The 27,944-nt window shown below is 36.3% G+C and overlaps 1 protein-coding gene across 1 annotated transcript in view; it reads right to left on the bottom strand.

Annotated features, from left to right (window-relative positions):
- EYS (eyes shut homolog) overlaps nucleotides 1-27,944 on the bottom strand; it is a 742,046-nt gene that overhangs the window by 404,811 nt on the left and 309,291 nt on the right. Inside the window, exons 23-27 of the mRNA XM_066180316.1 lie at nucleotides 27,025-27,121; nucleotides 25,769-25,876; nucleotides 25,181-25,326; nucleotides 6,675-6,846; nucleotides 6,075-6,153 (exon numbers count right to left, since the gene is read on the bottom strand). Coding sequence (XP_066036413.1) covers nucleotides 6,075-6,153; nucleotides 6,675-6,846; nucleotides 25,181-25,326; nucleotides 25,769-25,876; nucleotides 27,025-27,121 — 602 coding nt within the window. The remainder of the gene's footprint in view (nucleotides 1-6,074; nucleotides 6,154-6,674; nucleotides 6,847-25,180; nucleotides 25,327-25,768; nucleotides 25,877-27,024; nucleotides 27,122-27,944) is intronic.

Raw genomic sequence — 27,944 nt, 5'->3', positions numbered from 1 at the left:
TGCAAGCAGAACTGTCTAATCAGACATGATAAACTGTATTTCCTTGATTGATTATTCACTTATGGACCTGCTGTCTGTGACATGCCTAATTTTTCTGAACCTACTAAGAGATTACCTGATTCCCCAGCGTTCTGAGGAAGCAAGTTCTGGGTGTTCTCTGCTTCCTCTGAAAGCAAGTAGTTTGTTTTCTTCCAAATATTTCTCAGTTTATTTTTATCATGTCCCGTCCCAAGTGTCTGTTCATTACAGAATTTGGGGAAGAGGTTTTCCATTTATCTTCCTCTGAAGTAGTTTTCTAAATCATAATAACATTTCCTTCCACTTTCCCCTCTAAATATTTCAGTCCTTTAAATATCTCCTTATATGTCAGCTAGGCAATTCACAAAATATTTGTTACTCTCTGTAGCTTCTCTAACTCATGCTATTTAAGGTGCAAGATTCAGAATTGTGCACAGTAACCAACATATGAGCCCACCTCAGTTTTATGTAGCAGGGAAATCATGCCCTCTATCCTGCTCCTCATACTTTTGCTGTCTGGTGGTGTAGCTTTCTTTACTCTAACCTTTTAAATGGTTTGCTCCAGTTTCCTCAGCCTCTTGGTTTGTTCTGAGTTTCTCCTCCCTCTGCAAATTGTCTAAAAGTTCCCAAAATTGCCTTTTGCCCCACCTACCTGAATGCCAATCTTCCCTAACCCCTGCCCTTTTTTCTAGAAAGTTCCCTGTCAGACCTTGAAGTCCCAACCCTGTCTAAACTCCTCCCTGGAATTCTTTTATTCCACCAGGCTCCCATTGTCCCACGTGACCCTTTTTCCCCTCCCATTTTCTTTCCTATTGGTTGTTATATTGTGAGTCCCTCCTTAAACTCCCCCCTGATGTATCCCTGGTTGGTTGAGAGATTGTACTCACCCCTTGTACCTCTGCTGTTTAAAAGACTGTACAGTGCTGGTCTTGGTTTTTCGTCCTTGACTTTCTGTGGAGGGTAAACCACCTTGAGAACCAAACAAAGGATCCCTCTCTGTTCTTTGTCCCAATCATCTGTGCTGCTCCATCAAGGGCTGTGGAGACCGGAAGCAGCCCTGCTCTGCACCACCACTTGTAGTTTGGGGGTGGCCATTCTTGGTGCGGGCAGGAGTGAGGCACCGGCTGGGGGTTGTCCAGTCACTCTCACTGCGTCATTCCTGATCATGCCCAGCAGGTTGTTTTGTGGTTTTTTTGCTATACTTTGCTGTGACTATAGATTGAGTCAATGACTTCAGAGAACTGTCAATGATTGTTCCAAATCTTCTTTCCTAAATTGTAACTGACAGTGGAATTTGGTTGTATGAGGCTATTTCTCCCTAGAATATTGCTTTACACTGCCACCTTTTCCCTCTTTGCATTTTGTGAGGTGCTCTTGGCTTTTGTCAAATGCAAAGAATTCACTTAAGCTTCTCTCAAACCCTGTCTGAGTGCATATTTTGCGCTTTTGCCATCAAGCAATCCCACCAATTCCCTATTTTCAGACTTTGATAGATGTGAAGAATTTTTTATTAGTTAGACTGCTCTTTACAAGATACTTTCAAATTTTTAGTTTAGGCTTTTAAAGTTCCTGCCAACATTTGAAATAATATGTTTTGAAAACTTTTTATTATTTCCACACAGGCAAGCTCTCCATTTATTCAAACGCCATTTTTTCCCCCCTTGTGACAGTCTTAAGTTTCTTTCTTAAGCGAGTAAGGAGCTTTGAACCACTTTGTGTTTTTGAGTTGTAGCACACATTTTACCTAGGCTTTTAACATTATTTGTTTAATAGCTGTTAATATGCTTGTGGACCTCACTTTTACATAGTTTAATTTCCTGAAACTGAATATAACCATTTATTATTCCTGGGTTTTTGGATACAGTCTGTTGCTAGAGTATCTGTGATGCAAGATCATGTGATGCAAGATCATATGATACAAACTGATAGGATTTTCTCATGTAAGAGATTACAAAATCTGTCTGTCAGTTGAATGTCCTTAGAGGGCTTAGCATTTTGGGGGTGAAATTGCTCAACATTCGTGTAGGTCTCATCCATTTCTTTACTTCTCCAGTCTATATTATCTATTTTTCCTCTTATTTCCTATTTATTTAGTCACTCTGACTTAATATAAACTTCCTATGTCATGGCCAGGATGTCTCTAAGTATTACACATACTGAAATTGTCCCGTGAGTCTGTAATTAGAGATAGTGTGTTTTGCAGATTAAAGTGGGTGTCTCCGTTTCCTCCTGCTCTTAGATTTACATATCTGCATCTTTACAGAAGCGACTTTTTTTTTTTTCTAAGTTAACTTTATTTTAGCTTCAGTCAAGAAATTACTTACTTTATCAAGTGCTTTTAAAACTACTTAGCAGTAGGTAAAAATACTCAGGAATGTGTAATAGTCTCAGAGAGGCATGAAGAGCATCTGCCTTATCTGAGGGTCTTTGTACTTTCACCAATGTTTGTCATACCTATGTCTTTTGTGCAGTCTGGCTGGTCCTGATGAAGAAATATTTATTTTCTTGAAGTAGCCTCTGCACGTGCATAAGCTGTGGTGCCTTTGCGCAGAAAATAAGTTGGTTTACCTCATTTACAACTTGTTTGTGTCTTTTATGAAAATAGAAAAGATCGATAAAACCAGATAAAACAGCTCTAGGATGCAGTCTGATCACAGCTTTCTATCAGATATAAGCCAAAGCACCAACAAGCTGAATATTCTCCTGTGTAAAGACTCAAAATGCTTTTTTGCTTTCTTTTTGACACAACAAAACAGTCTTAACTGAGCGTGGAAGAAACAGATCTGTCAATCATGTCTTATCCATCATAGTAAAGAAACAAAAAAGCCAAAAAAGTAAGAAGTAATGCCTATTACTAACCATAATTGCTTCTACTGCACATAGTATTAATGTATGTTTATCAGAGAGAAAAGATCTATTTTCCATTATGTATGAATGAAACATTCATTTTGCCATTTAAAAATATGCAAATATCGAAGGGAGCCATGTGTATTAAAATTGATTCATATAGTGTATGTATTTCTACTGTTACTTGTTCTTGAGTGAATTCTCTAAATGAAAAAGCAATGAAAACTATAGTAAATTGGGAAGTTCCAATATACACACTCCATAATTGATATGCAAAAGTTATAGGCTGTAAATACAAAGATATATAGTGTTTATTTTGCACCTAAAAGTATTAGACAGCCAGAGAAAGTTTTGAAGTGTGTTTTCTTGAAAACTCTAAAGCAATATAGGCGAGTATGAAAAAAATCCAGGGTAAAAAGGAAAAAATCTAAGGTAAAAAATGTAAACAAAAAAAAAATCCAAGTGTGCCTAGGGAAATACTTATGCACATATAAATATATATATTTTTAAACTGGTTATTTGAATCATCTTTGTTGCTGACCTTATAATGATCACCTAGCTATTCTCTAACTCTCCCTCCTCCTATATGACCAGGAAAGAAAATAAGATGACAAAGCTCCTAGATTGATAAGGACCAGAGAGATCACTTTCCATTTATTGTAACAGGCAAAACAGACTTGATATGAGTATAATAATAATTTATGTTCATGGAACTAGGAATAGATTTTGAGGCAGAAAGAAGCAAAAAGAAAACCTAAATAGATACTTCACATCTTCCCAGGCTCAACTTCACCCCTCTATTTTAAAATGTTCTACCTGCTCGTTTTCCCCTGAAAAATTCAGATGGGGTGGAAGGGGGAGGGATTGTAGTTCGCACCAGCTACTCTCTGCTTCTTCTTCCTTCTGCCACTTTTCCCCTGCTTCAGTATGGGTCCTCTTTATGCTGTAGGGTGAAACTGCTCCTCTATGGGCTCCTCTGCATGCATCACAGTTCCTGCCTACAGCCTGCTCCTGTTGGGGCAGCACTCCATGGGCTGCAGCCCTCCCAAGGCATATTCACATATTGCAGCATAGGGTCTTCCCCAGGCTGCAGTGCAGATGTCTGCTTTGGCATCGATGTCTCCATGAAATACTGGCAAATACCTGCTCCACCATGATTCTCTTCAGGGGTTACCACTCCTACAATCTCTGCTGCAGCACCTCGAGCTCCTCTTCCCTCTCCTCCTTCAATGATCTTGGATACTACCTGGTTGTTTCTCACACTTCTTTCCCCCCTCTTACATTTCTCTGCTGAGCAGTGTTTTCTACTCTTTCTTAAATATGTTTCTACAAAGGCACTATCATCTTGAGTGAGAGGCTCAACTCTCCCCTGCAGTGGGTTGGTTGGTGCTGACTCAAATGTGTTGTTTCTGGCATGGAGCAGTCCCTGGTCTGCTCTCACAAAAACCACTCCTGCAGACACCCTTCTAAACAAAATCTTGGCTCCTACACCAAATGAAATCACATGGCTCTTAATACAAAGCAATGCAGCTTCAAGTGAAAAAAAAAAAAATCTGTATTAAATCATTACTATTTTTTAAAACAAAGGAAGTGCCTGAAGCTAAACTAGAAAAAAAAAAAAACCCAATTACAGAGCATAAGCCTGCCACGATTATTGTGATGTGCATACCTCTACCTAGTCTGAAAGCGTAGCTGATCGCTTTAAGAGTTGCATAGCCATTATACATGTCTGAGCAGGATGTACACAATGATAGAACCTTTAAAATATGACAGAACATAGTGTAATGTGGGAATCACATTGCATGCAAATGGAATATCAAAAAATGAAGCTGTTACTCTGACAGACTTATCTGTCAAAGGTATATATATATAATGCTTCTTCCTATGAATTTCTAATCTATGCATTTTCAAACATCTCACTCTGAAATATGATTATCTTTTTAATATAATTTTATGAGGTTTTCTATAGGTCATTTAATTTCTCATTCTCTTCAAATGGAGAAAAGTGTAAATCATGTATGTTTCAGGAGAAAATATTACCCAAGGGTAGCCTGTATAAGCATTGGCAACAACTGATAATCACACAGATTTGCAATATCATATTTTCATGTCGTGATCAGCACTCTGTAGAGCTGGAATACTTAATTTCTGGCTTTTTCATTCTGTAAAGGAGTTTGGAAGCTAATATTCCAGGTAGAATTACTCGTTGTGTTAGACTTTCATGGATCTTCAACAGAAAAATTATGAACAATACTTTCCTTATGTAATATGACGTATTTTTAGTTATATAGTACTTAAAGCTGTAAATAATTTTTTTTTTTAAAAATCCCTGTATTCATTCATAAGTTGAAAAGAAGTTTCTATAACATTTTGGAATGTATTTTGGCAATTCAGGGAATTGAAGGAAGGTTCATGCCAGTCTTTTTCATGCCAGGTCTTCTCATGAGACCAAATGCGTTCAAAAGGATCATATCCCAAGATCAGATTAAATTCTGTTTGGCAGAAAACCTGAAAAAGTCGAAATCAATGCAATACTTTCTCCAAAGTGTAGTCAATGTTGTAAACTCTGTTCATTGTTCTGCCAGATGTAGTCACTTTCTGCAAATTGGTGTGCTGACCATGGGAATCTGCACAGCACAGACTTACATACATGGATCCCTTCTTGTCTGCAGCCATTCCCAATGAGAACATAAAGCTATGAACTGACTTCAGAGGATGAAGTGGGCAGTATATTTAGTACCTCATGGTTTTGCACCATAGAATTCTACTATTGCATGGATTTTGAAATTTAAAAACAAGTCATGGCAACTTTCAACGTAGAATATTGCTCCTTGAAGTTTACTATCCAAATGTACACCTGAACTACAGTAAATGAGACTCAAATATGCAGGTTAGGTAATTATACTATTCATCCCAAACTGAGGGACAAATGATATTCAGGTAATGTTAGCTTAGCTTGCTGTAGCTTTCCAGATTTATCATTCACACTTCACATTTAAACTTCTTTTGACATTTTGCTAATGGTCTTTTCTAATGCACTATCATGTAAGCGAAAATAATGTGCTTTTCGGAATGGATTTTAAACAACTGAATTTCTGTCACAAATTTTCAATATACTGACTTCAGAGGTTAACTGAATAGAGATGAGTTTCCTAGACATATTACCCTTTCCTCTATAATTAAAAAAAAAAAACATTCTGAAAACGTACATTAATATTTATCTCACATCTTGAGCTGGTCCATCCTGGTTCACAAGAGCACTGATACCCATCAATGAGATCCATGCATCTGAAATACAAAAGAGTGTTATTCAGGTGAAGCTCTGTAATTCCAGATTCAGCCCTAGTAGTATCATTCTATGCATTTCAAAATAGTGGTCTGATGTAACCTACTGTAATCCATAGTACTTTTCAATAGTTTTATAATGGATTTCAAATATGTTTACTATGGGTGCTGAGGCATTTTGTAAGGATTCGGATCGTCACATTGGAAGATATCTTCCCATTTCAATTGTTTTCATATAGCAGCTAAAGATTTGCTTTTAAGTATATTAAACACTAATTAATCCTCACTTACTGAATGCTAGTTACAGTAATGAACAAAAATGCAAGAGAAATTGAGATAATGCCACTATATTACATTAGCTTAAGCAGGCAACATCTGTCGTCTTTAAGTGTGCTTGTACTCCTACTTTACGGAAGACCATAATTAAAACTATATTTATCAAACTTCCCATATCAATAAGTCTTAAATATTGTTAGTTAGGTACATTATCATGGAGATAATAATAGTTAAATAAAAATAGGCACCTTCCATGGAGACAAGGATTTGGCAAGCATTCATTAACATTTATCTCGCAGTTTGTTCCGATGAAACCTGTCTTACAGTGACATTTGTAGGAACTGATGTCATCAATGCAACTTCCATTGTTGAGGCAAGGAGAAGACATACACTCATCTATATTTACTTCACACCTATCACCTGTTTAAAAATCAAAAAAAAGGCAACTAAGTTTTAAATTCTAAATGCAAACCAATTAACAGTATATTTATTAATATTAGTATTTCCTCATAATTGCTTTTAGTTACATAGATTGCTCAGATAGTTCATGATATTCATCAATAAAGAATATCCAACTGGAATTACCTACAGAATAAATATCAAAAGGATGGTTATACTGACATATATAATGAAAAATGATAAATGTAAACTGATGACATCTGTAATTGTAGCACAGCAAGAATACCTTAAGTACCAGCTTGCAAGCAATGGAGAAATTGAAATTTCAAGATTAAATTTGTTACACAGTTATCAGGAAGTTGAATAGCACAGGTTTCCTATAGGAGGAATGCATAATTAAAATGATATGTCTTGGTGGTGGTCTAATTTCTTGAAATTGAAATGCAGAGGCTTTTGATAAATTATGCAAGACATAAAACCCTTTGAAATTGTCTTTTTGAAGACATTCACTAGGAATGATATGGTGGTGGACTTTTATACTTGTAAGTGCCACAACTTCCATCTAAATATCTTAAAATATTAGTATTTTTCAAAATACTAATTGACAAACAACATGTGCCTAGGTCTCTTTGTAGGCAGTTACTGCCCACTGCCTGGGAGGCACCTAAGCACCACACAGCCAGTTGCTTGTGCCCACAGTAGGATGGGGGGAAGAAGCAAGAAAGAAATGTGAGAAAACCTATTGGTTGAGATGACAGTTCAATAGGCAAAGCAAAAGCCACACAAAGTAAGCAAAGCAAATAAAGGAATTTATTCACTGCTTCCCATGGGATTGACTGCTTCCCATGGCAGATATTTGGCCATCTCTGGGATCTTGGAGATGGCTGCAATTTAAATCCAAAATTTAAAAGAGAACACTCTGGAATGAGTTAAAGTAATCATTGACAATTATTCCATATTCATGTGTGCTTCTATTACAATCTAATCTGTTGAAAAATAAAAAAAATTACATTTCCTTTGCAGATTTGTGCCTGGTTTATTCAAAAAACAAATATAATGAGATACAAGTAAGATTAGATTCTTCAAAGTAAGACTGATTCTGTTGTAAAGAACAGGAATGCCTTTTAATGGTATCTCTGTATTTCCCCACTACTCAGAAAGCTTTAACAATATTAATAGGAAAATTGAACCTTTAGCCCTGCCAGTGCTAAAAGATTGAGACATCTTAGAGCGTAAAAGTCCATTTTGTCATTCCCACCCTAGAAAGAATTTCTGTGATTTGCTGTGAATAAAAACTATAAAAACTATCACTATTACAGTAATTATGGTACAATGGGTTTAAAGATGAAAATGAATACATGTATCAAAGGAAAATTAATTAAATTTAAAAATTAAAACTCAAAAAGGGTTTTTTAAAGTATTGATTCTAATAATATCTTCTAATATCTAATCTTCTCAATATTATGACCTCAAGTGTTCTTGCTAAAATGCACAAACTCAAAATAATTTTGGTAGTTCTTACAGAAAACTATTTACATTCAGATGTTTAAATTTTGTCTTTAAATTAAGGATCCACATTCTAATATCCCCTTGAACAACACATCCCTAATACATCACTAATACATACCTAACAATAATCCCTTATGATCAATGAATTAATTCCTCCTGATATGAATAAGCATTTTCATTTAAATTATTACCATGAGCAAAATGTACTCAGTTTACAATTTTTTGCTGTGTAGACACAAGAGGCTGGCAATTGGTTATGACTGTAACTTAGACTGGCATTCACTTCCAATGTTACTGTCATTTAATTTGAAATCTGTCTTCTTTTTTAATCCTTTTTCAAAGTATGAAAAACTTTTAATTGAAATAATCTTGCTGAATACAACCAAATGTTCTGTAATGTTGGTATGAGACAGACTATAGTACCACAAAACAAACACTTTGCTTAAAATGTCACCTGTAAATTTTTTCATAGCTCAGACTATGCCAGATGTCTTACTGGGCTGAAGATACCTCTTTGAGCTCTGCTTTACAGGCCATACTTACCTTGCTAGAAATAATTCCTCCACACATCAAAGAAAAGGGAAAAGTACCTCACACATACCATGTGGGGGGCTTTAATGTATTGATGCCAACCTGGAGGCTCCCCCACACATCAGAATGCTGCAGGAGGCAAAGAAATGCCGTATATGTGAGAAGACTAATATGGATTAATATGAGTGACACTAAGATTAAAAGAAGGCAATTACTCTCCTACTCTTTCAAGTCATCCATTCATGGGAAGGATCAGTCTGTGTCATATCTTAATAAGGAAAACTCAGCAGCCTTTTCCTATTCCTGCTTTATATTCAACCCATTTCACAACTGGAAATGCCTCAGCCTTTCTTGGAGCTCATTTGCACAATTCTACAGCTGCATCCTAATCTAGAGATTTTCACATCTTCCATCAAGACTTTCACCTGCATCTTGAATGGTGTGTTCAGTGTTGAGCCCTGAACTCCAGAAAAGGGCAACAAAGCTGGTGAAGGGTCTGGAGCATAAGTCCTATGAGTGGCTGAGGGAGTTGGGGTTGATTAGCCTGGAGAAAAGGAGACTCTCTACAACTTCCTGAAAGGTGGTTGTTGTGAGGTAGGGGTTTGTCTCTTCTCAATGTAACAAGTGGCAGAATGAGAGGAAATGGCCTCAGGTTGCACTAGGAGAAGTTTAGGCTGGGTATCAGGAAAACTTTCTTTACTGAGAGGGTGATCAGACACTGAAACAGGGTGCCCAGGGAAGTGGTGGAATCACCATCCTGGCATCTGCAGTTTTAAAATACACAAATTCTGGCTTGTTTACTTCTTATCAGACTCACAAGAAGATGTAATAGAACTTGTAAACATAATAGAACTTATATAATTATAATATATAATTTTATATATTATAAGAATATATAAAAGCTCTATATACCAAATGTAGAATTACTTCACTTATTAGTGTTAAAGACTGAGGAAGATGAAGACTCTTAAATTCTATTTTTTTTTCTTTTTTTTTTCTTCTTTTTTCTTTTTTCTTTTTTCTTTTTTTCTTTTTTCTTTTTTTCTTTTTTCTTTTTTCTTTTTTCTTTTTTCTTTTTTCTTTTTTCTATTTTCTTTTTTTCTTTTCATAGGAGATAGTAAAAATATTTGAGTGTCATTTGAGAAAATTAAAAAATTCAAGATACCAATTTATGAGAATTGACTAGTTTGAAAAAATGAAAAGGAAGAACACAGAATTTTGTGCAACAATAAAGTTAAAGAAGTTCTATCTGGAAAAGAAAAATGAATGCATGATAAAAAAGCAATTTATTGCTGCAGGCATACTCAAAAATGGAAAAGAACAATAAATTAGCATGCCTTGTTAATTTACACATGATATAGAAAAAAAATAAGTTGGTCTTTCTCTGGTAACTGAAAACTCTACATCCTGTTGAAAATAGAAAGAACTGAGTGAAAAGATGAGATTTCCTTTCAGAATTTCTCAGCAGCACCTAGTTCCCTTGTTTAAGTCAGTTTGGTATCAAGTATTATAACACTATTGACAACTACTTGTGACCATTCCATGAGATTTCATACTAGACAGATATGAATCAAAAGATCAGTTAATAGGTTTATATGTATAACCAATAATGAAGCCAATTATACATATTAACAAAAAATCTATAGCATAAATCTAAAAAATGAAAATTAACAAATTAAACACAAGCAGAAATACTAAAAAACATATTATGGAGCATATTCCCGTTAGAGAAAGAAAATCAATTATTTGTTAAATAATTTCTTACAAATCTAAAACCATACTTAAAAACAGTCACTGCAAAGAACAAGTACTCATTTTGTCACATTGACATTAATCTTGTGAAAAGCATAAGGTCCTTTCAACATCATTTTAACATTGTCTCGTTAAGCCTGTTATGAGTAAATAATCTGTTAAGAAAAGTTTTCTATGTGTAGTACATGGAAAATTAGGGCAGATAAGGTCACTGAGCTTGTTTTTGTTGTTTTCATCTTAAGTAAGATTTATTATAGTTTAGCATCTAATACCAGAGATTTAGATTTTCTATTTCTATTTTACTTTGTGTCAGTAATAAACTTATTTCAGGCATCTATATCAAGTCAAATTAAATTTGCCCTGATTGGACTGCAGTAAATTTGAAACGTTGCCACCTATTTTGAAGTGTCTTTTTCTTTGTTTAGACTCAGTTTGTTTTCCACTACAGAGAACTTTACAAGATAAGATGAGACCACAGGAAACAAAGTAATTAAAACAATTAAAAAATTTAATTTCCTTGGTCTGAAATGTTGACATTTTTTTTCATTTAATATCAATTTGGGATCTTAGATAGGTATGCATGGCTCTTGAGAACTGTATCTTCCCATTTAATTTAAAAGTGAATACAAGAACCAGAGAAATAAAATATAAAAACATAACCTGTAGCTTGCACTGTTATTTAGATATTTGAACTTTAGACTGGAGCACAATTTCTTTCTTCTTTTGGTTTGAAGGAACATGATACTGATACTTTCTTATTCCCCTAGTCTTGGGCTCTGCTTGAGTTTCAATTTATACATTTCCTGCTCCCAGGCTGCCAGCAATATCCTGGCAGTGGTGCCCAGACACCCCACCCCATCAAAAACCCATAGTCTGTCAGGCAGTGACAGGTGGGGGATATCACCCCCTCCCCAGCAGGGCCATCCCAGAGCCAAAGCTGGAGTAGAGCAGGCAGCAGCCACTGGCTCCAGCACAGGGCTTAAACCAGCGACCTGATCAGGCCATGGCAAGGTTGAGCCTTTGCACCACTGGATCAGTGCACAGCTGGGGCAGCCCTCTACTGAGGGCAGAAATATTTACTGAAATACAAAATGAAGAAATCAAGCTACACCTAAAGATACAGCAGTTAAGAATTAAGATCTCGTTGACAGTTGAATAAACTTACAAAAAAGGAAATAGAACAAGACAAACCTGAAGATCATGCAAGTAAAATCTATTAATTCATGTTTGAATATTGGAAACACCATAAGAAGATAAGCATAGTAGTCAATATTTCCAGAGAAGGCAATGCCACATTTTCACACTGTAGCTGGGCAAGCTGCAAATACCAGCTCAATATTTATGACTTCTCTAATTTTGATTTTAAGAATATAGGATTTAGTGTAATCAATTTCTTTATTAAAACTGAGGAAAACTTTCAAATTTAAAGATAACTGAAAACTTGTAAGTGAAAGACAAGTTTATAAGAAACAACATATGTCTCATTTGAATTAATACAGTTCAATATGGAAAAAAGGATTGAATTGGTTTATTGCACTGAATAGAATATGTATGTATTTCCTATAATAATATAAATACACTCACATATCTTAGAGAGTAAAAAAAATGTTTTCTCCAGTGTGGTCATTGTTTATTACTTTAACATTGTGATATAAAATAGCATGCAAAATAAAATTGAAATAAGGGAAATTTGAAGAGCTGTACTATGTGTTAAAGGCATAAAGAAAAAAATGTTCTGTCACCACTCTAAAGCAATACAATTATAGAATTGTGTAAAAAAAATTAATTCCAAATCACTCTATAACATGAATGCTTCCAGGATACACTCATAATAAAAATTATTATTATTATTATTATTATTATTATTATTATTATTATTATTATTATTATTATTATTATTATTTCTATCACTATCATTATCAATAGTAGTAGTAGTACTTTTGATTTTCTTCTCTATTAGGCATGTTTTATGTTGTATGTAATGGTCTTATTTATGCATTTTTTAGTCAAATGACAAAAAAAGTTTGCTGTTCAGCTAAAGACTCAACTTCTATTTCTCTTCTTGGGAAATAAGAAATCACATTTACTATGAGTAAAGCAATGTATTATATGCATTACAGTTTAAATGTTCCATCAGATATGAGAACTGTTCTGTGCTTGGATGTTTTCCAGACCCAACTGGACAAAGACTTTACCATCCTGTTCTAACCCCATAGCTAAAACTGATTTCAGCAAGCAATTGGACTTGGTACCTCAGAAGAATGCTTCCAACTTGGTTTATTCTGATTCAAGAATGAAATTTCCCCTGTACAGCTTGACCCAGTAACCTAGTTAGTGACAAAATGCATAGGATCAGAAGTATGATGTGGGTACATGGAAGTAAATGAAAATGCAACAAGAATGTGATGATGGTTTATGAAAAATTACTTGTGACTAGTTTGTATTTTATTATAGCCTCATAATTTTCTTACACTTTTTAATAAAAATGTGGTCAAATTCAACCTCTCACAAATAAATCCAAAAAGATGCTACCATGGCCATATTTTTTTGAAATAAGAAGCTCATCTTTACAGTAACTGTTTTGAGGTATAGCATGTTGTGTTCTGCAAAGGGAAATTACATGTCAGCAGTCATTGCTTTAGATATTTATTGTTGTGGCTGACTGAAACATCCACAAGTTTTTAAGTGATGAATTGCTTGTTTCTATCTTACTAGTTCTATCTGATTAATTTGCTTCTTGCTTTCTAACTAGTTCCCAGTTGTTGTGGGTTAGGAACCACATTCCCCAATTTAATGCTGCCACTGGAACACTGCTGCCTCTTCCCCTCCCCCCTCCAATTGGAGACACAAAAGGCAAAGGTCAAGAGAAGAAAAAGTTACTAGAAACAGCAATGAGATAAGTAGATTTAAAAAACCAACAAAAATATTAATAATGAAATGTACAAGCAAGAGAAAAAATTTACATGGGAAGCCCATGAAAATAAACAAATACTAGACAGATTTCTCCGCCAGGTTTTCTTGACTTGAAGGAACCCCTTCTCCCTGGAAGAGACACTCTTTCTCCTCCTGCTCCCAACAATGACTTGAAGTGGTATGGAATAACATCCCAGCCTCAGTCATAACTCTTTTAGCTACTGCAAAAATTAACCCTGTCCTGGCTGAAACCAGTCAAGAATTTTTCAGTGCACACTAAAACAAACTGCAGCATGAGAAATAGTTTTTGAAATGTTCTTATATAATTTAAATATTTCATTTTATAACTACTACAATAATTTAACATTAAAGATACTAAGTACATTTACCACTTACACAAAGCTCAAAGAAATGTCATGGAATCACAGAAGAATAAACTGGCATTATGATCTGTAATGTTCCTTTGTGGTGTTCTCACATTAGAGCTGCTTAGATGTTCCTTTGCCTCAGTATTTGTAGCAGATTTGTGTGGAAATTGAGATTTCAATCCCCTGAGACTTGGTAACTCTTACAAAATAGAGACTCCTTTAAAGCATGCACGATGACATACTTCAATACATTCAAAGATTCCTGCAAAGTTACACTGGATGAAAAGTACAAAAACTCTCCTAGTTAGCAGTAAGAGTTAGGGAACAACTCTAACAGTTGTATCAGGACTTTCTCCAATTCGTTGTATAATTAATATAAATATAGGTATAATTAGTGTGAACCACTGATTTTGGCTCTAGTAGCCCTAGATAATTGAAATTCTCACCTCATACCTTATAATAAGATCTAGATATAATCATTTAGAATTACATAATTCTTAAGGTTAGAGAAGACCTCTAAGATCATCAAGTCTAACCATTAACCTTGCACCACTCTGTTCAGTGCTAAACCATATCTCCAAGTGCCACACTCCCATGCATTTTGAACGTTTCCAGGGATGGTGGGTCCACCACTTCCCTGAGAAATCTTTTCTAATGCTTGGCCACCCTTTCAGTGAAGACTTTTTCCTAATATCCAATCTAAACCTCCCCTGGCACAACTTGAGACATTTTCTTTTCATTCTGTCACTTGTTACCTGGGAGAAGAGACTGAGCTGCTCCTCTTAAGACTTATGCTCTAGACTCTTTACCAGCTTCACTGCCCTTCTCCAGCACCTCAATGTCTTTCTTGTAGTGAAGGGCCCAGAAGTGAACACAGAACTTGAGGTATGGCCTCACCGATGATGTGGAAGTTCTCACTTGCCTCACCAGTGCTCACTTTACCACAAACTCTTAAATGTTCTTGCAGGATAGTCCTAACCTCTGGATTTTCATTTTAAGCAAAAGCTTTTCAGGAAAGGATTCTACATATGCTTTACCCTTAGACACTGATCTCACAGATTATATTTATGTTACCTGTTTCTGTCTGTTTAGTTGGGCATTGTTTCAGTTCTATTAAATACTTCTGTTCTGTTAAATAATACGTGTTTATCCTAAGATGCTTACATGGTATACATAGCATCATGATCTAAAACATAAGGCAAACCACAGAACTTCTCAGCAGCACTTCCATAATTAGGATACAATGTTGAACATTGATTCTATTCTTGTGTGGCATGGTTTCCTGAAGGAATTCTTGTTGTTGTTATTATTATTATTTTTATTATTAGTAGTATTATTATCATCATCATCATCATCATCATCATAATTGTGGCGACAAGACAGAAATTACTAGAATAGTGTCAATAGTCTTGGATGCCTAAGCAAAATCCATTATTTTGAGAGAGGCAACCAACCTTTCCATGAAATCCATAGGAAAAGTTATGTGCTGAAGGAGTTCAGAAACTAGAAAACCGAGGAAATAACTATTAGCATATGTCTAGGTAGTGCATTAGGGAGTTAAACTCCCTAGGAAAGGTATTCTGAGCAGTGGAACTGCTTAATCCATGTCACAATGGCTTTACTGCCATGCCTTTGAGGAGAAAAATTATGCTGGGGCTGCCCCATTCTGTTGCAGCTATATTTTTTTCTTCTATTCAAAATAGCTTGCAAATTTTGAACAGTGGCAATACAACATGCTTACTGCTGTCAGCTGTATGAGTCTAACAGATCACCTTCCTCCATTTTCACTAATGAATTAAAAATTGTGCTCACATGTTTCCAGATCTACTTGAGATGGATTGTTTCACATAAACGGGCAGAATGCATACATGTCTCACATACTGGATATTTTATATTGAAAATATTTCTTCTAGGTTTATTTTTTTTTGTTTGGTTTGTTGCTTTTCTTTCAAGTCTTGTTTGTTTTTTCTTATTTGGTATAAATCATTACTATTAATAAACAGACCAGCCACAGAAAGAAAGAGAATGTGAAGAAGAATAAATCATCATAATCTTACATTATATGCAAGAATTAGATTCAAGGCTTTGTTCTCGTCAACATGGAGTAATGTATGCAAAAAGCAGCAGAAGTTGTTTGAAACCATTTGTTAATTTAGTAAACACTATGAGTGAGCAAGAAACTTGCAGCAAAGTGTGACAATCGAATTGAGATTTTTTGCCAATCCATGATGCTACTTTAGGCAATGGGTACAATGGGAAATGGGCCTGAGTTCTAACATAAGTGCTTGAACACTGTCCCTTTCATCATTATGAAGTAGTGTTTCCTATGTAGCTGCTAATCATAAAGGAAATATATAAATAACTTGCTCTTTCTTTTAAGCAGATAAAAATAAGAAGTGGAGCTCATTTTATTCCTCTTTTACTGACTTCTATAAATCCAGAAAAAGAAGCGAGTTATGTTTGAAGATAAGTAGTAATTAACTGTAGAACACATTGGTGAAATCAACTTAGAATTGCTGTACTAAATAAATTTAAATTAAATAGCATTAAGAAAAATTAAAGAGCATGAAGAAAAAACACTTCACATTTAGATATTCTTTGCCAAAAGGCCACGATTTTTCTCCCTAAAGGTGCAGATATGTAACCCAAAACAATTATGTTTTACAAAACAAGGGGAGTGTACTGGCATCCAAGTTCCTAATCACAGAATTTATTTTTATACATAGTGAGAGTTTCTGTTGCCAAATTCTCATTATGAATGGACTGTAGGATTGTGTATTTTGAGCATAATTTGTAAAAAAAATTAGGTAATAATTGACTTTCTCCTTAAGGACCAGTGGCTTTGCATACACTATTGAGATCTTTCTTCTCACAAGTAGGATTTTCATCTGTTCAGTGACTTTGTTTCTTTGAAACTATAGCTTTCTCTACCTTACTAGTTGGAAGTCACTGCTATTTGGTATGATAACTTTTACAGATCCCATAAAATGAATTTTTCCTCAAATATGAAAATATATTCTGACTATCTTCTCCTGTTGCTAAAGTAAATAAAATATTTTAAATCAAGTTATGGAAAATTCACATCCAAAAAGTGAACTTGGATTAGACACAATAGTTTAACTTGGTTTCTGTTGTGGCATATAGAACACTGGGCCGAAAAAACCTCTGATACTCAATTCTTATATTTTATATTTCCTGTAATTCAGTACCCTATGCACTTAATTGGAAGGTGCTGAGAAAGCTGGCTTATGTGTTTGAAATTCTATTTCCTATTATGTCTGATAGACATGGGAACTGGAGAAGGTTCTCAGTGTCTAGGAAGAGAAAACATTGCATTTATTGCTCAAAGAAAAGCTGAAAGGATGATCTGGAGAGCAACAAATCAGTAAGCCTCAGTTTAGTCTGATCATGGAGAGTATCCTGGTGGAAGCCATTTCTATGTGAACAGGAACAACCATAAATTGAGAGTGGCCCTGCAGAGAACTTGTCAATACTGGTGGAAGAAAGATTGGACATGAGCTGTCAATATGCACTTGCAGCCAGAAAGTCAGTCGTGTCCTTGGCTGCATCAAAAGCAGCATGACCAGCAGGGTGAGGGAAGGGGTTTTTCCCCTCTGCTCTCCTCTGGTGACACCTCACCTGGAGTGCTGCATCCAGCTCTGGGCTCTTAGCTCAGGAAAGGTGTGAGGCCTTTTGGAACAGTTCTAGAGGAGGTCATAAAATAATCAGAGGGCTGAAACACCTACGAAGAAAGCCTGAGAAGCTGGGGCTGTTCACCCTGGAGAAGAGCAGGCTCCGAGTAGACCTAATTACAAACTTTCAATACTTTAAGCGGACTTACAAGAAAGATGGGAACATATATTTTAATAAAACTTGTTGCAATAGGACAAGGTGCAATGGTTTTAAACTAAAAGAGGGCAGATTCAGACTAGGTATAAGGGAGACATTTTTTACAATGAGGGTGATGAAGCACTGGAACAGGTTGCCTAGATGTGGTAAGTACCCCATCCCTGGAAGCATTCAAATCCTGGCTGGACAGGGCTCTGAGTAACCTGATTGAGTTCAAAATGCCCCTGCTCATTGCAGGGGGGTCAGACTAGGTAATCTTTAAAGGTCACTTCCAAACCAAACCGTGGTTCTATTTGTTTATCAAGGGACAATCATACCTGAATAATCTGGTTGCCTTTTATGATGTAATAACTAGGTTTGTGGAAGAAGAGTTGGAGCTCTTTGCAGTGTATTTCACTTATCATGATTTTAGCATGGCTTTGACACTGTCTCCCAAAATATTCCTGTGCACCAGTTAGAACATTATAGTCTAAAGGGGTGGACAACTATATTGGTAAAAGGTGGTTATGGAGGAGGCCTGTTAAAAAAGGAGTATCCTCAACTCTGCCAACGAGGCTTAGAACACTGGAAGGCTTAAGACTGGTCTTCAGTCATAAAACTTGAAAAAAGAAAACTTTGCATGCTGCAGATTTCTTCCATGTCTTTTGTCACAAGGTCCACCTCCCTGTTGAGAAGTAGGTCCACTTTTTTATTGGTCATTTTGCTCCCAATATATATATATAAAAGGCTTTTTTGTGGCTTTGCACATTTTCTTTATTCTCAGCTCTAGTTTAGCTTCTCCTTTCCTAATTTCAGTTCTACACACTTGAGCAATGACTTAATATTCCTCCTAAATAGCCCTTTCCTTTCACTGCTCCTTTCACTGAATGTGTGTTTCCTTTCTGCATCTGAGATCAGTCAGGTGTTTCCTATTTATGCTGTTGGCCAGACCTTCTTGAATACTCTCTTCCATGAACAAGGAGGAGCAGCAAGGGAGCAAAGCTGCCACCAGACTAAGACTTTTTTTAACAGTTTAAAGTATATCTTAAGGCTCTACTTAGTAGGCCATAAGTCACTTTGAGAGGAAAAAAGAATGTTTGTGTCCTGACCTTGGCTCCCAGGACAGACAGCTAGCAGTCCAGACTTGTCACTTCAAACCAAATACTCAATGAGTATTATAATACAATAACCTTACTGTTCTAGGTTCTTTCTGGCCTAGGACATCTTTGCTGAATAGTGTTCAAGCTCAACAAATCCAGCAAAAGCACCCCATCCTTTACTCACAAATCAGACAAGACATTATAGCAACTCTCAGGAAAATGCATAAAGCAAATTTGTGTCCTTCTTATTGAGTGTTCACCAAACATAAGGTTACTAAAGTTCCCCAAATTTACGTAAATGCTCTAATATTTAAACTAAAAGACAGACGCCACAAACTCTACATTTAGTACAGAAATGCAGATGTTTTGCATTTTGAATTTGTTCTCAGTGTGCCAATCATTTTTGACCTCTTTATATATAAGCTGCCTCTTGCTTTAATATCTCAAGGAGAATGCCATTAGATTCCTCCCCTCTGACTAAATAAGTTGTCACTTTAGTTAGTAGTGCAATTACTCTTCTTCCACTGGATATCAATAGCAAGAAATGCAAGCAGAGGCCTGGGGAGTGCAGATGCAATCACTGCCATGGCTGACTGGCAGTAGAAAGCTGTAAAAGCAGCTGGGAAAGTCAAAAAGATAAAGTAAATTTCTCTCCATTTTAACTGATTAGATTTTGTGGGACTTTTTTTTTTTTTTGGTCAACCTATTGTATGAAAAGTGGAGCGGAGTTTTCATTGTCACATAGACAAGATGAACAGCAGGTTCTTAGGCTGATGATAAGCAAGGCTGCGCCTCAAAAATGATGTAAAAGATAAAATACAAGCTGAGTTATTTAAGCCAAGATTTTGACTTCATTTAACATATAACTGAAGTACACGCTTAGTCACTTCCAAATGTCAGTTTGTATGCATCTCATAGAGAAGATAAGACAGTAAGGGAAGATCTGTGCTTAACAGAATAACTATTTAGAGCTAAGGAATAATTAGTGCTCTGCAGAAATGACTGAAATCAGTAAGTTCATGGTACTTAATAATTTTTTGGTATCTTTTGGATGATGGCCAGTAATTGTCAGTTTAAACAAGAATTTTGAATTTTTGTAGCTCATTTTAACACACATTGTATTTTAGCCACTGAAATCATATTTTTAATATTGACTGGAAGTTAGAAAGTTTTGATGGAGGAACTGCAAGGAACCTTCTGTGAGAAGAAACCAGGGATTGCCTCATGACAGACATAGTTTAAACTCTATTAGTTTGAAGCCATTCTGCCTTGTCCTATCATTTTGTGACATTTAAAAAGTCCCTCTGCAGCTTTCTCACAAGCCCCCCCTATAAATACTTGAAGGCTGCTATAAGGTCTCCCTGGAGCCTTCTTATCTCCAGGCTTAACAGTGATGCCTTAAGTTTTAGCTTTCATATTTTTCAGATTCTGTGCTGCCTAAGTGTGTAGCTCTGAGCTTCATATTAAGTGTCAGTAAGCTCTCTTCACAGGGTTAGTAGACAAAACAAATAGTTTTCCAGCCTGAGATAAGGACAACCATTACAAGCTTCAGGCCCAAAAAACATAAACAATAGAGAACTGAAGAGAGCAAACAAGGAGGATGGAACTTCCTAACCTGAAACTGTAATCAGACAATTAACCCCAATATGCAAATGGACCAAAACTTACAAAAATGTGAAGCCTTGTGACTGGTTGTCCATTTAGCCCATGAGTATTTTGGGTCCATCTTGAGTGTAGGCCTGGCCAGGCTCTTGTACGGCCCAAGGTATATCCATTAAGGCCTTTTAATAAATACCTACTTTATTCTTTAAGTCTGTCTAGTCTCTGTTCTAGGTCAGCCTCTGAAGACATCAACAGCCCCAACCTTTCTGGCCTGTCTTCACAGGAGGGGTGTTCCAACTTTCTCATCATTTTTTGTGACCCTCCTCTGGACTTATTCCAGAGGGCCTGTGTTGTTCTTGTGCTGAGACACCTGAGCTGGACACAGTATTCAAGGTGGGAGCTCATAGGAGCAGAGCAGAGAGGGAAAATCACCTCCCTCAATCTGCTGGCCACATTGCTGTTGCCGCAGTCCACAGCATGGGTGGGTTTCTGGGCCGCAAGCATCCACTGCCATGTCACATTGACCTGACCTCCTTGTCAACCAACAGTCCCGGTTTGGGATTGTCCACACCCACATGCAAGACCTTGCACTTGGCCTTGTTGAGCTTCTTCATGAAGCTCCCACAGGTCCACCTCTTCAGTGTGGCAAGATCCCTCTGAATGGCATCCCTTCCTGTTGCAGTGTGAAAATTATTACTTTGGAATTTTATGTAGAATGGTTTGTTCCAGACTACCCCATGTTCTAACCCCTTTGGTTTTTCCCTAGTTGTGGGTCCTGTCCTTCTCCCTGCAACCCTGCCCAGACTCTGGTGGGGGGCTGGGGTGATTGGCAGAGCCTATGACTTTTCCACCCTGTATTATGTATCAGATGCCCTGTGTATTGTCTTTTTGTCTTGGTAACTCCCACCCCACCTGGTACTGGTCCTGGGCTAATCCCTGCCCCTTTTCACACCCCCGGTACTTAAGGTGAAGGAGAGCCCAGAGAAGTCACTTTTCACGTGGCCAGCTGGCAGCAATTAACCTATCTTGTCACCCACATGAGAGTCTGCCTTTCTTCCACGCTGAAGCCACATTTCTACCTGGGGGTTAGGACTCACACAGCAGGAAGGTACCGGAGTTGTACCAATTAATGCGTGTTCGGGACAGAGCTAGCCATTGCAGCTCTGAACGCCCACGTTACCTTCCCTCCAGAAAATCAGCTGCACCTCACAGCTTGGTGTCATTGGCAAATTTACTGAGGGTGCACTCAATGTTACTTTCTATGTTGCTGACCCATAAGCTTTTTCATCTTTACCGTTTTTTCTCATTCTGTTGATGAGAAGGACTGAAAGAGCAGCTGGATGATCAGCTGGCAGCAGGACAAGGTCAACCCATCACATTTAAAAAAACCCAAACACTTCAGTCTCTCAAAGAGATCTTAAAATTGTTTTCTTAACCTCAAATAAAGAAAACCAGAAAGTAAAGTCTTAAGAATAATCAAGTCTTTTTGATGAAGAGAGTCACAATTTGGTGATCCTAGAAACCTTTCAAATAAGGCAATTTACAATTAACAAAGTTCTAGAGTTAAAAAACTTATATTTTTATTTAATCCATTTTACAGCAGAGTTGGTGACCCAGACAATTAGGGTTTATACTTGAATATAAAATAAATTTTTCATGAACATGAAAATTATTTTACTTGAAGCATGTCTGAATCAAAAGTTATATTTTGACATAAGATTATTCAGATGGCAAGATTTAGAAGAAGTGATTAAGACCTCAGTCATGAAAGTGACCTTCAGGGCAAGAAATCATGTTTAATTACTTATAACACATTGTGTTTAATTACTTATTCCTTTTAAAATTTCATAGTGAGTATCTGAAGTGAAATTAATATCAGTATTTCATTTTTTAAATATCAAACTCAGTAAAATATTTATATATTTTTTTTTCTAATTTTATTCTTTACATAATTGTGTAGGAGTACACATTCAGAATGCACTGTCAGACCACTTTATATCAATGAAGATTTATCTGTACTTCTAGATTATATTTTTCTTCTAGTTTTAATTTGCTGATCAAATTCCATTTGATTTATAATTCCACAAACAGTCATGAAAGTTCCACTTGTTCAGAGTGCATCTTCAGATTCTCTCACAAAGAACCTTAGTAACCTATCAAACCAAAATAATTCTTACATACCCTTTGATGTCCTTAGATTATGAAAAAAAAAGTTGTGTAATTATAGAAACATTTACAAAATCAAAGGATTCTAGAAACATGTAGAGAAAGCAGTCCCTGAGTATGACGTATTTCAAAGGCTGTCTTAGTGTAAAGAAGGCTATGGAAGTGTGGTGTTTTCTTACTCAAAATATCTATCCTCTATGCACATTAAGTCTCATAGGTGGTACATTACAAAGCAAAATGTTTAGTTGTTTGTTTCTTCAGATTTGAAGTAAAAATTCAACAGTTACTGTTATAAGCATTAACATGCATTACTCCAGCCAACAAATGGCTGTTTAGACAAAACAGGTTTTAAATTCAGCGACTCACAAAGCATCTTCCATTTTATGTTTTTCTTTCTAACACTTTGGTACCACCAATGTACAAGCAATATGCAGTAACAGCTGTGATCTTGAGTAAAGAGCTGTTCTACTTAGGACTTTCATAACTGCTTTATGAAATCACTTTACTTCTTACTTTGCTCTAGGAAAGAAACAGTTTCTGGTTTTCTAGGAAAAAACATGCCCAGATCACCAAAGTTCTATTCTCCAAAGTATCTGTTGTAAGGATTTTAACCAGAGTGCATTAGTGATATTTAGAGCTTAGGAAAACCATTGGTGCTGCCAGTGAAATCAAGACAGAATACACTTGTGCGTTTTTACTCTGAATACTGATCATCTTTTTAAAGAGTCTTTGTAATGTGCAAAGCATTAGATTTTATATCAGCAGTGTGGATAAAAAGCTATATTTTAATAGTTAACAAATTATTTCTAATATATTTTTTGTTAAAAATCTATTTTAAATGAAATAAAATTATGAACAATGTAAAATAAATCCAAAATAGCATATATTCATGGGGAACTTAAAATTTTAAGAGATACATTATATGTCAAAATTTTAGAGGCAGCAGAGCAGAGATCAGTGTCTAAAGATTGCCTTCTCTAAGACAGTAAATTACATGATGACCAGAAAAAATTTCAGAATATCTAATAAAAGTTAGTAATTTTAAAATAGGATTTTATAAATAAATTTAAATACATTTACATAATTTGGCCTAAGCAATTCAATGTATTTTAATTTGTTTCCACTTTCCATTCATTTATAAGTGTATAATACTTTAATAGTTGATGATTAAAGTTCTCAGTATATTAAAACATTTTTTTTAAATTCAACAGGTCATTGGGAACAATTCATGCTGTCATCTGTCTTTAAAGGGGCCTGGTCTCTGAAAGAAAAGTTGTTCCTAAATTGCAGCTAATTGGAAAAAGAATCACAAAAAAACCCACAACAAAACCCAACATCTTATCCTTGTTGGTTAAATATGTTAGGGGAAAGCACAAAAGTCAAACTGCTTTGTCAGTATTGAAGAATCAAGACAAAAGCACACCTGCAGATTGTTTGTTCCTTTTCAAGTTAGAATCTCCTAAGTGCTCATGTGCCTTGTCTTTTATAAATATAACAGGGAATTCTTACAGAAACATGTACATAAAGGTTAATACAATTATTTTAACATTTATTTGTTAGAAATTACATCTGCAGCACCACTGCCTAATAAGCAGAAATTTCTGACACCCAAGAAGTACTACTTAGAACACAGGCCAGCTGAAGAAAATACTGCAGGGGGAGGCTTTGAAAGATTTAGGGAGGAAAATTGAATTTTTTAATTTTTTTTCATTTTTGTGCTGAAATGTCAAGGATAATTTTGAAGAACAGTGCACAAGTGATATGTGGACTATGATTTGTGGTGAATGGAAGAAGGATATACACCTCTATAGAAATTCCCAAAACTGTACTTGTTCTTTGTTCTGTGGAGAATTAAATTCCTCTCAGTTCAGTGGATGCAAATTGCATCCTTTTTTATCTTGTACATTATGTGGCATTCATCACAGACTGGAACAGATCAGAAAAAACATTTTATGCAGAAAAAACTGCAGAAATGATTCAACTTGAGGAAACAACTGTAAATATTTCTGCAGTGGCATGATCCCATGTGTTTTCACATTGCTTAAGATGGATCTATCAAAACGTGTATGAACTAGCTCAGCAGTACACCAAGCATTTAAATTAAAGTCAATGTCATTTTAGGGAAATTTTACTGCATCTCTACCCAGGTAATATTTTGTCATGACTGTAAAAATGTAAAGGTTAGTACTTAAAGCAATGGTGTCGATCCAACGGGTCAAAAAGTCAAGGTGTTTCTATGGTTCTGTGCGAATTCAAATGGTAAAGTAGCATTTTATTGTTCACAGAATTTATTCTGTATTTATGCTAATAGTTTTTTCCTGGATGAATCAAGAAGAATACACATTAATTTTCTTTGTACCGTACAATAACTCATTTAAACTGAATGTATGGGTGATTAAAGAAATTATAATTCAAGTTTTAATATAAATAATATTGAGCTACTTCAAAAGAATTAGATAAAATTCTATTGAAGTTAGTATTGATCCATCCTCCAGTAAGGAGATTATTTTTTGTTCTTACTATAATATTAAAACCATGTGAAACCTGTGAGATAAGCTTCTTGACTGTGGAAACAGTAGATCATACCTCTGAATCCAGGTAGACAGAGACACCGATAGCCTCCAAGCCTGTTGATGCAGCTTCCTCCATGTAAACAAGGCAAAGTTTCACACTCATTTACGTCCATCTCACACAGAGACCCATAGTATCCAGGTGCACAGTTACAAGTGAATCTTAAGAACAGGGAAAATCAGGTGTGTCAATGGGAGTAACAATGGGATCTACTGAAATATTTAACAGCCATATGTATCTCCTGATGCCAGGATGGTGTCCCTAATCCTCATCCACATTTAAATAATGAACTGAGTTTTCTCGTTTCCATGTTTCTGAAGCAAAGAGGGTTAAATTAATGGAAAAATTTGGCAGAGTAATTTTAACTGAAGGTATAAGAAATTACTTAAAGGCTAATGATCTTCTGGCACAAGTCTCTGAATAGAACAAATTGTGCAGAGGACATTTTCCCTTCTATCTTTCTTTAAGGTCATATAAGAAATAAAAAACTGAGTCAGTAGCATTTGCTTTCTCCATTTTAACTTGTCGTAGGGTGAAGGTCCCATCCAAACAATGAATTAACATAAGGAAATCAGGGAAGCTTTTAATTTTTTAATAACTAACCTGTTTATGAGATCCAGGCAAGTTCCATTGTTCTTACATGGCCTTGATAAACATTCATTAATCTCCACTTCACATAGAGTCCCAGTAAAGCCATGTTGGCAGGAGCACCTAGCAAAAAGGATATCAGAACGTTACGTTTTTAGGTCATTATAAAGATTCTGGAAAAATATGGCAGATGTTGAGAGGTATTAATTAAATGGTACCAAAATCATGTTTGCTTGCCACTGGTGATTGCAAAGGGCAGTACTTCAACAAGCACCAAAAATTACAGTGTCTGAAGCCCAGTAAATAAGACTTTTGTTGTCAGTAGCTGAAGGTCACAGGCTGTACAAGGGCTTACTTAGAACTTGCCTTGGTCTGAGCTGCTTTTCACTTGTTTTGACACCTGCCCTGCAGCCAGCTGTCTGATGCCTCTCATGTTATAGCTATAACTCTGGAACAGCATCTATGGTGAGGGTGCGAGACACTGAGATGACCATGGTGTTACAAATAATAGCCTTTTATGTCCCACCCCTTAACGATGAGATGGCATCCAAAGGGACCTGGACAAGTTTGAGAAGTGGGCCCTTGGGAATTACTGAGATTTAATGAGACCAAGTGTGAGGTGCTGCACCTGGGTGAAAGCAACACTGGTATCAACACAGGCTGGGGGATGAACAGATTGAGTGCAGGCCTGCTGAGAAGGACTTGGGGGTGCTTGCAAGTGAGAGGTTCCAAGAAGGCCTGAGACTGAAGATGAGGAAAAACCCATTGTGAACATCATAGTTCTGACAAAGACTTCCAGAGGCCAGTGACTTGCAGTCAGACTGCCAGTTCTTGAGGAGGAGCAAAATCACTGATCACTGGATGTGCACAGACATTGTGAGGGCAATCATAATCAAAAAGACATAATTGCAAGAATTCTTACATAACAGCTATAACCACATTTTTCATTAAGTTTTCCTATTAATTTTAACTGAAATTGTCTCTACTCTTGTAACTGGGATAACAACAACTCTGCTTTTTTAAAATTAGATCCTTATAAGTTTTATTAGCCTGACAATAAATTATTGGGGTCATACTTATGGTGTATATGTATTACTTTTTGCACACAAGAAGATTTAGACTATAATGTAACTGTCAAACACGTAACACCACCCCCCCACCCCAGCCACTTCACTGAAGATCAGCAAACATTAGACAAGCAAAGTACCAAAGGAAAAGCTAGATGATAAAAATCCATGTATCATATTTGTCAGTCAAGTCATTTTTCTGACCTGTAGTGGTTGATCCCATCCACACAGAGACCTCCATTCTGGCATGGATGGGAGATGCACTCATCACTGTTAACTTCACAGTAAGTACCCTCAAATCCTGAAACACAGATTTCATTGTGAATGAATGAACTCCACTGCTTGATGTGAATAAAAGGGTCACAGATTATAATGGAGGTTTGGCTACCTGAACCCAGGACTGACTCTGACAATGAAAGTGGCCAGCCTGGGAAACCTCAGCTGCACTCAAAGCTGTTTAAAAAAAGCCTGTGAGAAGCATCAGCAATGGCTACCTCCTTGGAGTATTTGCCTTGGATTGTTGCCCTTGGTGCCTTCCTGAGTTGTGTTGCAGCCATGGCCAATGCCTAGCTGTGTAGTAGGCTGAATGTGGCCTACAGACAGGCTCCCTGGCTTGACCTTGGACCTGCCCCATTCCCTGTAGCCTGGGCTATCAGAAAAGCAACCTCTGCTGTTCCTGGACTCAGCCACTGAAGCTGCCGTGCCTGCCTCATTCATATACTGTCAGTCTGACCTTTTCTTCTGAAGGAATCAGCCCTTACTGCTCACTGACCCTAACATCAAGACTACAAGTAGAAATAACCCGGAAAAAACTTTCACCAACTACTTTTGTTCCTTAGCTTCAGCAAGTAAATTTCCAAACAGGATATGAAGTCTCAACATACTTTAATACACCACAGAGAACAGATTTTGATAGAGCATCTGGATAAATATACTGGGGAAATGTAATCCATTTTAAAGGACTAAAAAAACTTTCTTGGAGAGTGTGGGACAAAATCAGAAACTAAAACCTAATTCAGTAATTAACATATTAGAGAGAGTAGTGGAAGTTAGACAGCGACATTTATTCAAAGAAGTCAGTAGCTGAGAAAAAAAAAAAGCCCCAACTGGTTTTAATATTTAAA

Source organism: Chamaea fasciata, unplaced genomic scaffold (assembly GCF_029207755.1).
Source record: "Chamaea fasciata isolate MVZ Bird 193981 ecotype frontalis unplaced genomic scaffold, bChaFas1.0.hap1 SCAF_3, whole genome shotgun sequence".
Lineage (NCBI taxonomy): Eukaryota > Metazoa > Chordata > Aves > Passeriformes > Sylviidae > Chamaea > Chamaea fasciata.
Note: the sequence above shows the minus strand (reverse complement) of the source record. Positions and strands in the feature narration are given on the sequence as shown.